Here is a 13,850-nt window from a genome sequence, read left to right as displayed (position 1 = left end):
AAGTGAATATTGAAAAGAATGAATAATACTTAAATATCTGAATACTCTTTAAGTCTGGAGTTATATTTCAGTCTACTACAGGATTTCTAAAAGTATACTACAAGAATATTAATGTAAATGCTATCATAAATACATTTCCAATGTTGGAAAATGAAACTAAAGAATATTAATAAACCTCCATTAGCAATATTACAAATCAAAGCTGAAATGCTACCTTGTTAATGCATACCTTAGTCATAGATAATGGTGGCTTAACATTTGCACTTTGTGATAAAAACAAAATTGACAGCCTTCGTTTCAACAAGTCCAAATACTTTCTTTCTTACTTTCCCTTTTCTTTCATCTTTGCACATTCCTCTCTCTTCTCTGTCTCTCTGCTTCATCCGATTTCTGTGTCACAAATCGCTCATTATCATCCCACGGTATGGAGATCTCATAGCCAACAGGTACGTTGCCCTCTTTACGCTTGCCCAGAGCGGCTAAGATGACATCCACACCAGCGTTGATAGTTGATTCCTGTTGGGATGGGGATCCTAACTGTGGATTCACTTCAACCAAGTCCATTGAGCTCAGCATATCTGAGATAATGGGAACACATTGTCACATTACATCCAATTGTTCAAGTACGTTGTACCAACAGACTATTCCAAAGAGAGAAATATAACAAGTGGGCAAAAGGAATGTTCATGGGGGTATACAAAAGGGCAACACAAACTGTAGAAGACTATTCATGTGATGGACAACCCAAACCTTAACTATTCAACCCTGACCATCCTAATTGTAATTGAGCAACAAACAAACATATGGATAAGACATTTTTTGTTGCTTTTTTAACGTCTTTTGTATAATCATTGGGAAATTTCAATTTGAGCGAATGAAGTGGATACCAGAAAATAGATAACCTATCATTTTGTCAAGGATTTTCATGTTTTCATAAAACTATCCTCCACAGATATATAACAGCACCCTGCTAATACATTTCTCAAACATTTGCTATTATTAGGGATAAAATACATACACTGTATGTGCATGTTTCAGTGAGCTTCATAACCAAGACTGATAGTGGTTTCATGAGGATTCTATGGAGTAGATTCCTTACCTGTCTGGGCTATTTCCTCTGCAATATAAATGCCTTCTCTGTAAGTGAGTCCCCCAAGAACTAGGAAAAAAGAACAAGAATAATCTAGCCATATAACAACAGTAAAAAATTATAATACATGGAGTTAACATTGGTATACAATAAAATTTTGCTTTAATTTTAATGTAAAATATGTGGTTAAGCAATGGGTAGTGAAATGTAAAACAATGGATTGGAAGTTGGCGTTTAGTAGTTTCATGTCAAGAACTCATGTTCATATATACTTATGTAAATCAAGATTCAAAGAATATAAATTCCTAAACTAGCACATCAATGATGTGGAGCTCATCTGGCATCTCGCAACGATATTTAACACAATTTTTAATTTCAGCCCAGTTGACACTGTAGTGAATTATAGTGGTGACATAAATTGAGGAAACAGAAAATTAAAATTTATGAAAAAATTACATAGAAGCATTTTTTGTGATTTATGAATAAATTTTGTATAAATCAGAATAACTTTCTAGTCAAAATTTCTAAATCTTGTGTAGAACCTTGCATGGTGAAACTCATGTAACTCTATGATGGAAAAAAATGGAATCAAAATAATTCAACAAATAAATAAGCATTTTTCATGAGTTTTGAAAAAAATATGAATAAATTAGCATATACATGAGTTTCAAAATTTTGTGTTGAAATTTTGTATCCCCATCACGACCTATGATATAAAGCAAACAAAATTGAGATTGATCAACAAATGAAGGAAAAAAAAGTATTTTTGTGATTTATGAATAAATTGTGCATACATAATTTTCTTGTGAAAATCTAAGGACCCTCATGTAGCTCTACCAGATGATGAAATAAATCAAAATTGGTCAACGAAATAAAGAAGAAAAAGCATTTTTTTGTGATTATGAACAAATTTTGCACAAATTAACATACCGGTAAATGATTTTCTACTAAAAATTTCAATATTCGGTCAACAAATATAGAAGAGGCATTTTCTGTGATTTATGGATTTCGCATAAATAAAGCATAATTTTCTACGCAAAATTTCAAAATTTTGTGTACAAGTTGGTTGAACCTCATGAAGCTCTATCAGATGGAAGAAAAAAATCAAAATCAGTCAACAAATAAAGAAGTATTTTTTGTGAATTTTAAAAAATGCGCATTAATTAGCATATTTGATGAGTTTCAAAATTCTATGCAGAAGTTCTGAATCCCCCACCTAGTACTATCATATAAAGCAAACAAAATTAAAATCAGACTTAAATGACGAAGAAGCATTTTGTAATTGTGGACGGACGACAGATGCCACGCCACGGCGTAAGCTCATCTGGCCCTTCGGGCTGGATGAGCTAAAAATGAAGAGAGACATTTTTTTAACACATTTACAAAGGATATTTCCTGAGCATCTCATAGAAAATTCTGATACAAAATTATGCCAAAAAATAGGCATAAGATATATAAACTAAATATGCTTCTTTCCTTAATTAAGATAAATTGTTAAAGTCAGTAAATTAACAGCTCAGACAATAAGGATTGCTAAACTAAATGTGTAATAATTCCATTTTCATTATCATTATTCATTTCTCATAGGAATATATACATATGTATTCAATTTGTTTGCAATTTGACAGTTCTATCTAGTTTTGTCAACACACACTTCAACAGTATAAATACACATGCTACAATAAATGGTGAATAAAACACATATATGGGAAGATAAGACCTATAACAAATACACTTCAGTACAAGAGAATTAGTTTATAGATATAGATTGTTGATATAGGTGGGAAAATATTTACCGACTAAATAAATTCCAATGAAGTACATATGTACATCCTCTTAATGTAGATGAAATTGTCTTCGGACAATATGCATTAAAAAATATGAATGCAGAGCTACATGTACAACCAGGGAAGTGTCTATAACACTTCCCTGGTACAACTACAAAAAAATATCAAGTCAAGATTATAATGGCATGGGAAAAGGAAAAAACTGTGTCAACATACATGTACATGCAATTCTTTTGGCGAAATTTTGTTTTCCCTCTCTTTTGTGAGCTACTAAAATGCATGTAATTGTGATCTCTGAGTTAAGGTCTGTCTGAAAACTAAATTTCTAATGAAATATCATGTAACTAATATCATGTATGTGATAAATAATTTATTTTGACGTTCCAAATGGCTGCCATACGTCCCTAACTATATCATCAACAAATTGAGTGGGGACAAATAATTTTGACAAATTTGGCTTAGCTTGATACAAAATGCCTACAGTTGTGATGAGAATGGAATATACTGTATGGCAACATGATTTCTATGAGATTTCTATGCCACGTAGGTGATAAATACTGTATTTTGAAATCCAATATGGCCGACATAGGCCCTAACAGTATCATGTACATGTACAATAGGTGGTTTCAAACCGCCTCGATCACAAGAATCCCCGTTAAATTACGAGAACTTTTTAAGGCTAGAAAATACCCGTTAATTATTCCTGCATTCACACCGCCCCGAAACACATCCTTCGGGATAAGTTCCCGAAGTTACGAGCATGCGCAGTGTGGTCTGATAAGCAGTCAAGGCGGGAGATTCAAAATCACTAGCCCAGCAGCCACCCACGCCGCCGCGCCCAACGACACGCTGGGATAAAAGTTCCCGTAATTTGCTTTCACATCGCCAAAATACCTGCGACCTTGGAAAAATCCCCACGAAAGTTCTCGTAATTTCGCCAAGTACCTACTATTTAGCGGGTATTTTCTTTCGGGGATATTACGCGTAGTTTGCTTTCACATTACCAAAATACCTGGTATTTTCTGATCGGGGTAAATTTCCCGATCAGAGAATACCTGGAACTGGCGAACTTCGAGGCGGTCTGAAACCACCTAATGTAAACTGGAAAAATATACTTTTTCACAAGAGTGGGCACCATACAATGCATGTAATTTATCACCTACATGTACATGACACAAGAAATTATATATATCATTAGTAATTTATGTATAAGACAATATTTTACTCTTAGATCGCAATTGCATCTATTTTAATGCTCACTTTTTTTGAAAATTATTTTTCCCCATCATATTGTACAAGAAGTATTCAGGGGTCTACGGCCGCCAATTTGAAAAAAAAAATGTTTTGTAAAAAAAATCATGGTTTTCAGACATTATTTCACACCCGCTTCACAATTACAAGTATTTTAGTCAAAGTGTGTGCAACTTAATGATTTTCATGGGTAGTTTGAAAATTTTGGTGGCCATATTGGATTTTGCCCATTTGCAGAAAATGCTCAAGGTTATAAGAGTGGCATCATTCAGAGTTGGAATCAGCACCCTCAAATTGATCAGGAACCATGAAAAACATTGTATACATAAAAAAACAAGGCTTGGTCCATTTTCTATGGGGCCTAGCCTGGACTAAAAAGATAGATTATGTATTCTTGATACAATCATATTTAGAAATGAAGTTGATTTACAACTATATGGACACATAGATATCACATTGAAGAGGAAATTAAAAAATAAATTAAAAATAAACAAACAGACAAATGAGTAGATAAATGAATGAATGAACAAAAAAAATTAAAACCCTTAACGCTGCAGTGAGCAGCAAAGAAGTTAATTTCTTGTCTAATAATGCATACATTTCTTGCTTCTATTCCCAGTTTGTGCAGGGAGGGTTAAATTTCATTTTTTGTTTCATTTCAAGAATTGTTAATAATGAACTATTTACCTGGTGTGCCGGTACTAGCTGATACACCTGGATCCAGAGAATCAATGTCAAAGCTCAAGTGAACTGGACGTGTTCCTCTGTAGAGAAAGAAGGTCACTGACACTTACAACAGAAACATTCCTTGGAATATCCCCTCAAACAGGATTATCAAACAATAAACTCAAACCATGTGTACATAGTCTCAGATAATGTCATAAAAGGGTGTGTTATCTTTGTCATTTAAGCTTTTAAATTGACCTCTGTCAGTCAGCTATTTGACAAATTAGAATTGTTAAACTTTAATAAAAAAGAAAAGTACAACAAATCAAAGGGAAACAAAAGAGGGGGAATATTGAAATAACCTCCTATACAGCCCCCCCCCCCCCTCAACAAATATTTAGAAAATACAAATCACTGCATCAACTTACAGATTAATAAAAAATTCCTATAATACTTGATAACAAAATCACATTGCATTTCAAATGTCACAAAATTGCATCAAAATATGAATCATGTAAATGTAATTATGTAAATGTATCCTCTTGCACTTATCCTTTTGTTTAATTAATTTCCAATCATAAATTAAATCTGTGTTATTTAAATTTTGTTGCAGTGAGATGATTCTATAGGGAAAGGGGATGTTTACATAGAAGATACAATAAGTTGTTCAATAAAAAAACCCTGCTAAGTCTATAGATGACAAGTCATGTCCTAAAAGTTACAATTCTAAATATCAAGCATATCAAGCACATCTACTATCTTACAAAATATAGATTTGTAAACAAAAACATTTATAATACACTGTTTATACATCCCTATTTTCTTACCTTGGATTTATCATATCCATAGCTCTTGCAAAGACCTCAGCCACGCCATACTTCTGAACATCATGAATGGAAAATATCTGGATTCCATGCTTCTCTAAAATATGTCTAGATTCAAGATTTAAAGAGAGAATATATATGTAATAAACCCTCTAAAATTCACATTGACTTCAGGAGTAACACATGAAGTCTAACATGAAAGATTATGAAATATGATTTCAGATTTTAATTCAATCACACATTAAAATTTAGTGGATTCATTGCATAGACTTAAAGATGCGGGTATTGTTTGCTTGGAAAGTCGTACGTCAGTTTGATCTTTTTCTCAAAAAGTCCCTCTCCCCTTGTCACTCACCTCTCTCCTACGTCCACATCCCGTAGTCCAATATAGGCAATATCTTTACATGAGATACAGGAATCTAACCAATCAAAGTTTGGAAGTTTAGGCAAGTAATGACGCAGTTCATGACAAACAAATGAGAGCACCATGCCGTGGAGGTGGCCGGACGGAGAGGTCTGAGGTACGTTGATGTCGGCATGGGCGTCGACCCACAGGACGCACAGGTCCGGTCTTGATCGGGTGTGTCCGTGGAGGGAACCGATGGTGATGCCGTGATCTCCACCGAGAGTTACGCAAAGCTGGTCCTGTTTCGTAATGTCTTCTACTCCTTTTGATATCTACAATGTATGGAGACGTCGATATACAGGTAATTAGTTCGTTCAGCATTTTTTACAACTATTAGAATGCTCTTTTTCAGGAATCTGTGGCTCCTACATGTACATTATATTCCCTGTCTCTCAAATATGAATACAGCATGATAATAGAAAAGATTGTGGGGATCCATCTAATATACAGAAAGTGTGTAAGTATTTCTTTATGTCTCATAAAGAAGAGGAGTAAAGAAACTCATGTAAACAAGATAAAAATATATCTAAAAATGGTAGAGAGGTAATCTTGGGTTGTACCTTTTTAAGTGCTTTACCAAGGAATGGTGCATTTTTGACATAATTGACAGTAGCCGTCTCCTCATCCTGAGCGGGGAAGACAAGATCGCCATGATCAATTACTCTATGACCTGAATAATGAAAAAGATTCATTTAATTCATTAGTTTGACCAGTCTCATGCCTCTAAATATTGATATCTATTTGACCTACTGCATGGAGTACCAAAAAAAGGTAAATAAAGGTGCAGAAAATCTAGATCTACAAGATCAACAAATTCAAAAGTGTAATTAACCAGGTTCCGCCAGCATTAAATTTTCAATGTTTTGCTGTTATGCAACAAATTATGTAGACAACCATATAGTAATGGAGTATCCTTTTTGCAGGATCAATGCTGTATGAATCAAAATGGCAGAAAATTAATATCAACAAGTTAAGCGCCTCTGGCAGTCTTGCCTGCATTACGCAATTCACTATAGCAGCAATACTGACTTTGAAAATGACAATAGAATAATTATTCACAAATAACACCAATTATATAATAAATTACTATGTTCATTGACACTAAATGACACTTGACCTTGATCATATGACCTAAGCCTTGTGCAAGATGATAAGTGATACTTGATTACCCCTATGTCCACATCTCATAAACTGTATCCATAGACTTTTAAAGTTATGATGGCAATTAAAATAATACCCCAATTTAGCCAAAGTTCACTGACCTCAAATGACCTTTGACCTTGGTCATGTGACCTGAAACTCAGGCATGATCTTAGTAATACTTGATTACCCTTATTGCCAAGTTTCATGAATTAGGTCCACACACTTTTCAAGTTATGATGACATTTCAAAAACTTAACCCTCGGTTAAGATTTCAATATTCATGCAGCTGTCGCCGCCGTCTGAAAAGTATGTTCTCGCTCTGCTTTGAAGGCGAGACAAAAATAGAAGAGTGATAGTTGGGAGGTGTGTGTAAATCTCCTTTGCATCATACATGAATAGGTCAAGAAATGCTTGTTCTACTTTAAGGCCTGGTCACACCGCCCAAGCGTTGTTGGAGCGGTCGTGGAGCAGTAGGGAGAGAGGGTCGAATTGCACTCACAAAATTGGGGAAAAATTTAAAACAAAAAATAAACAATCGAAATCGAAAATGGTGAACGGTAGCGAGCGGTGATGATTTTTTTCTCTCCGCTCCACGACAGCTCCAACAACGCTCGGCCGGTGTGACCAGGCCTTTAGGAACAGTACTTTAGGGACCTAAGTTCTACTTTCTAGAGCTACATATACTGTAAAAGGTCTGTGAGAATATGTTATTTCCTTACATCAAACGAACAAGCAAAGAGAAATGAATCAACTATGAATTGTATGCTTAGCAAACAAACAGTTCATAGTTTTGTATTATACATGCATCTTATTCAGAACTTATAGATAACATTCAAAATTCAATAATATTTACATGTCACAATATACTTTGCAAATGTTTGAATTGCTCTTGGCTTCGTTTAAACAACTGATTTTTTTTCAAGTAAAATATTACAATGAACTTTGGTCCAATATCTATATGAGGAATGGATTCTTTGACGAAATATCACATGGTTCTAGTCTCATATCATCACATGGTCTTCCATACACAGAAGCTCAACAAATAATTTATATGCATCAATTATAAAAACTGCCTTCGATAAAATCCAATGAAACAATTTATCCCATTTTCCTTTGAGTTTGTATCTTACCTCTATTTTACACTATAAGGTACATGTACGAGTGTCAATCACAACAAAAATTACACAAACATTTAATTTCAAGAAAAAAAGTATGACTAAGCTTTGATCTGGCAACCCTAGACAAAAACCGGTATTCTCCAGTAATCTTCTTCTTCATGAGAATATAAAGAAATCCCTACACAATTTATGGATAAGCATTCATACCATCTGCGAACAACCTCAAAATGAGTTTGAATGGGATCCAATGAAACTAGATCCCCAAATTATGCACGACATGTTTCGGGTGGAAGATGCACAGAAATCCTAGAAACAACAGGTTTTTTTATTCTTTATCCAAGCAAGTAGAACAAACATTCTCTGATGTGCTTATGTGTGTTGACAATGTCTTGCTTGCATTAGCTTTTCAGCTTTAGATTTCATTATTCCACATTGTAACATGTAGGTTTTCGTAAACTTATGAGACCTCGATCTACATGTACGACTTCCAATATTTGAATTTAAATATCTTACCAAGCTCTTCAATGGATGATATCAGTCCAGCATCTCTTAAAACTGTTGGCCCATATACCACACCATCTTTGTCCTAGATTACAAAGAAATAATTGAGAAAACAAAGAGTCTGTATGAATTATTATCTTTATATTACTCTAATAACAGTGAGTACATACAGTATATAGTGGGAGTAAAAAGTTCTCAAATTTGTTTAAAGGTTTTGCTATTTAATTATTTTATTCCTGTTTACATAGTAGACCCCAACACTCTGAATTATGCATATTCAAAGAACTCACTGTTCCATGAACCTAATTACAACAGGAAGGCTAAAGATATTTTTTGACCCAATCCATTCAAAAAATTTTCAATTTGACAAAAGTGTATGAATATAATTGAAAATCTAACACTGATTTTAGATCGGTAACTACTGAACTTCCTTTGCCCAAATTGGGAAGATATATCAATGATTTTGGAACTATTTCTTGGCAGGCGGAAGAATTAGGGCTATTTTACTGTTTCAGCTGATAAATTTTATCCCATCATAGTTATCTTCATAAATGGTGATTTATCTTTTAAATGAGCTGGCTACGATACCCTTCTCTGGTCAGAAATGGAATGTCAGATAAATATCCTATCCAATAGTAGTAAACGTTCGACCCTCTAATTTCATGTTTATTTGTTATGAATATACATGTATGAGAATTTATGCCAAAATTTCCATGTTTTGGGTCAAAAATTTGCATGTGCATCGATTTCTTTCTGTTTTGTCATTAATATCATCAACAAGTAATGCAAAATATCAGCATTCAACACAAAAGATATATTAACAAGAACATCATGTTCCATGAGAGTATTAACGTCTTAACTTGCTTAGATAAAGGGAACATACGTTGCATAGTAGAAAGTCTTTTTCCTCAATGTGGCTCCAAAATGGGGAATTTTCCAAGAAATGGGCAAAATACAAAAAAGGGATGGGTGACTTGGGGCAGCCCCCTGAGACAGGTAGGCTTTGTTGTGCCCTCAATTTTTTCTATGTATCTGATAGAAAAAAGCCTACTCTTTCGTCTCCAAGTGATTTCAAGAAAATAAAGTTGTTTTTCTACATAACTGAAGCATCATTTTGCCTTATTAAGGGCCCTCCAAAATGCAAGATATTTCAATAGTCAAGCTATGGATAAGGGTGAAGTACCTTCGACAGGCTCTTGTGGGACTATGCTTTAAGGTGCTCGAACGTAATTACTTGCGACATGCAGAGCAATGTTTCCTCTAACTTTTCCAAGAGGTTTCATTAACATAAAAGTTGCATTAATATGTAGAAAACGCCTTTTTCCCTCTTACCCATAATATTCAACTTTCTATTATTATGCTCATTACAGGCATTCATGCGTGCTAGTCACACCAACAAAGGTGAGGCAAGACCGATTGGGTCTATTGTACTCTTTTGAAAGGAATGCAAGCAAGCGCATTGTAGTCGGTATCACTAGTGTGACGGAGGTTGCTTTTTGGTGTCATTTTATCGCAATATCGGAGATTACATCAGGAGGTATTTTCCCTTTATTTAAGTTAAGACATTAATACTGTCATGAAGCATATCAATGTTCTCGGTAATACAGTATATTCTCTTTCGTGTTAAATGCTAATATTTTGCATTAAGTTGTTGATCGGTATTAATGACGAAACAGAAAGATATCAATGAACATGCAAATTTTTTACCAAAAACATTTTGGCATAAATTCTCATACATGTATATTTTCCCAAAAATATCAACCGGACTGTCCAGAAAACAATTGCAATCGATTTCTACTATCTAAATCATTGTGAAATGCATATTTTAAAAATATTTTTCCATTGTCTGTGCAAAAATGTGAAAATAATTGATTTTCATGAAAAATCCAAGATGGCTGACAAATATGGGGTCCTCTGGGCTTTCCTACCTGGCAACAAATTTCCTTAGCCACTGATTTCATGCCAACATGATGGGACCATCAAACCTAATGTACCCGATCAGCTGAATTAATTCTCCAAGCCCCTGGTCTAAAAAAACCCTTACAGTGCTTGAGAAACTAAATTTGGCTTCTTATTGTATTCCAGCAGCCATCCATCTCTTCACGTCTTTTGAAGAATCCAAAAGCATAATAACCATGCTTAACAGAATTGTAGCATACATTGTATGAAGGATAACTACTATAAACAGAATTTTTAAAGGCATGCAGGCTGCAGATTTCAATGACAATTTTTGGCATTACAATGATTACATGTAAATGTATTATTACATTCAGCAAAGGTATAAGCATAAATCTCATGGCTCACCTTGTCTGGATACATTACAGTATGTTTACTGTACATGTAAGTGCTTAGTATAGACAGCAAGACATTCTCTCTCTACTGAGCAATTAAAAACATGTTGGCACTACATGTACATGCTACATGTACGAGTCTCCTCCACAACTTCAGTTTTATTTTTCCACCCCACCCCACACTAGTGACTACCCCCCACACATCTTCACCTTCATGAATAACTATTTTTCCCTCTTTGTCCTTTGGCCACCGACATTCAAATGTCTTCTTCAAAGTGTTCATGTCATTTGAAATCAATTATGACTTCAATACCGGTATTTGATTAGTTTACCTGGCCTTTATTGATAGGTACTCCTAACACCCCAATACTCTGTAGTCGTGATGCCATACTTGTTTGACGGACTGATCTATGATATCCAGGAGATGTCCTCAACCAACTGGGTATTGCTCTGGAGCAACATCGCGTTATATTCAAAGCCATTTCGCATTTCCTTCAAAACATCCAAGTACAGTGTATATATCTAGAAGAAATGAAATGACATAATAAAAAATAAACTTAATAATTAGACAATTCATATTGATGATGAATTCATACTTCAATCACAATGCATTGATGGATCATGGATGAAAGTAAAACAAAATGAAGATCTCCTCAGCTGGAGTGATCAAACCAAGTTGTAATTTATCCAATAACATCATTTGGAAATTAAAAAACAAGAGAAGAGGTCATGATCATAGCATGCATATTAATTAAAGTCTGTTGAATTGAAAACTCTGAAACTTATTCTGGATTATTTTGACATTAACTGAAAGAATGTTGCATGAAGTATAATCACTCAATAACATTCCCCTAAGGTGCATCTACATTGTATATTTAATGCTACCCTGTTCTGAATGGTATTTCAAATTTACTTCCACTCCAATGCATGTGAATATCATAATTTGTCTATTAATTCAATGATCCACCATGTCTCAGTCTTAGTCACCTATGAAAACATTACATGTGCCTGGCACAGAAAATCACAGTTACCATGCATGCAACACTTCTTTGAGATTGTATTACATTCCAATAGCTAATAATTTTGTTAATAGATTCACACTATTGTATTAAACTTACTGAACGATTAAAGTCACTTACCCACTTTTTTATCCCTCTCTCAATCTTTCCACATTATTTTTCTTGGATGGTTTTACGAGGCCTATATATCAGAAGCAATCAGGCAAAAATATATTCTTTTTATTTTCAGGTGCTACTTTTCACAACCTACTGCTTTAATCTGCAATTTTGGATAAGCTTTAACATTGCAGTAAATGTAGATACAAGGGCTCTTTTTTTTATTTTCCAGGGCTCTTATGAGCATTTCGGGGGCGAATTCGCCTCGAGCCCCCATGAATTTTGCTCCCTGGAAGCAATATAGGATTTGTTCACCTAATGAAGGCGCGCGATTAGTTTATAGTTAAGTTTTGTTCAACTGCACCAAATGTCATGTGTTTTTGTGATTGCGGCCTCAGCCAAGTACGACTATACTCTGTAAAGAGGACTGTACTCAACGGAAGAAGAAGATTTATATTCATATCAAAGACAGTACCTGGGAAAGACTATCGTGACACAGAATTCCTTACATGGAGGTACAAACTAGACTCTCTCAAAAAGGGAAACTTCTGTCTCGTTCGTTCTCCTTCTGTCTAAATTGAAAACAAAATGGCAGATCGATACCAAAACGAACGCGTCATAGACGTTTAACTTTCCCTTTTTTGAGAGTCCAGTTTGTGCCTCGATGTTACTTGTAAGGAATTCTGTGTCACGATAGACCTTCATCCATATAATCAAAGTAAGTGCATAATTCATTTTTTCCCCTTTTAATTTGGAGTGGTATTGCGACCTCATTCTACCCTATTTTGGAGAGTATTTGACTAGTATTACATTGATGAGTCCTAGGCTCCGGCCCGCAAAGCGGAGCACAGCTCCCTGGGCTAGGCACTCAAATTATTTTACACACAAATTTATTACTGACGCAAAGTGTTACACCAGTTGGTTGTTTTGTCTTTTCATTCCATAGCTAGCGTGATCATGTGCCAATCCAGTATCATGATTAACTTATTAGTTACAGATAGATTGACTACAGATAAAGTCAGTCTGAGTCTTGCGAGGATCTTTACAACAACTAGTAAAAGTCAAAGTGGCCATGTTTATTGCTAATGTTGCTCCTTTTTATTGACCCCATCGCATCTAACAATCGCACAATTAAGAATCTGCGATTTTTTTGGCCCCTGTGCAATCCACATTTCTCTACCATAGAATCGTGATATCCACATAGGACATATAAGCTTAAGAATCTCATGCAGCGGTAATGAAATTAAAAATGCCAACGAAACGATTATCCTCTTCAGACAGGTAATCACTGTTCACGCATCACGGTTAGTCGATTCAAAGTGTAAAATAACAAAATAAACATGACGTTGGTTTGGTACTTACGGTTATCTCAAAAAGATGATGTGATAAACAACTCACAAGTGATGTTAGATGATAGTACTCTTACAATTTCGTAAAATTCGAGCTCGACTCTCACAACGCAACGACCAACGTATGTCGATGGAATTGCAAAACACTGTCAATGGCGCGATGAAATTTCACACAGCTATCACAGTATACAGAGCGACGCGGCGCGCGGCGGCCGCCCGAGGATCAGGGCTGGCTTTTTGGTCAAGAGAGCTTGATCGTCATTGGCCAATGACAAGCATGCCCCCGACACACCCCCATCTTGTTCTCTG

General features: G+C 35.0%; 1 protein-coding gene across 1 annotated transcript; it reads right to left on the bottom strand.

The window, feature by feature from the left end:
* Positions 1-326: 326 nt before the first annotated feature.
* Positions 327-13,732, bottom strand: LOC121419188 (arginase-1-like). The gene is made up of 9 exons (XM_041613540.1): positions 13,555-13,732; positions 11,410-11,599; positions 8,799-8,871; positions 6,585-6,694; positions 5,974-6,296; positions 5,622-5,726; positions 4,816-4,892; positions 1,100-1,159; positions 327-578 (listed from the first exon to the last, which is right to left on the bottom strand). Exons 2-9 carry the CDS (start codon positions 11,557-11,559, stop codon positions 340-342), a joined length of 1,137 nt encoding a protein of 378 aa, XP_041469474.1. The 5' UTR covers positions 11,560-11,599; positions 13,555-13,732; the 3' UTR covers positions 327-339.
* Between the last annotated feature and the right edge of the window lie 118 nt (positions 13,733-13,850).

Source organism: Lytechinus variegatus, chromosome 7 (genome assembly GCF_018143015.1).
Source record: "Lytechinus variegatus isolate NC3 chromosome 7, Lvar_3.0, whole genome shotgun sequence".
NCBI classification, from domain to species: Eukaryota; Metazoa; Echinodermata; class Echinoidea; order Temnopleuroida; family Toxopneustidae; genus Lytechinus; species Lytechinus variegatus.
This window is presented reverse-complemented; position numbering and strand designations above follow the sequence as displayed.

What these genes read in the sequence shown, in the direction of transcription:
- LOC121419188 (XM_041613540.1), bottom strand. Translation starts at nt 11,559, where the DNA reads ATGGCTTTGAATATAACGCGATGTTGCTCCAGAGCAATACCCAGTTGG. An exon ending in AGCTAGTACCGGCACACCAG is followed by an intron (nt 1,160 to 4,815) that starts GTAAATAGTTCA and finishes CTTTTTTCCTAG; the next exon opens with TTCTTGGGGGACTCACTTAC. An exon ending in AGAGGAAATAGCCCAGACAG is followed by an intron (nt 579 to 1,099) that starts GTAAGGAATCTA and finishes CCATTATCTCAG; the next exon opens with ATATGCTGAGCTCAATGGAC.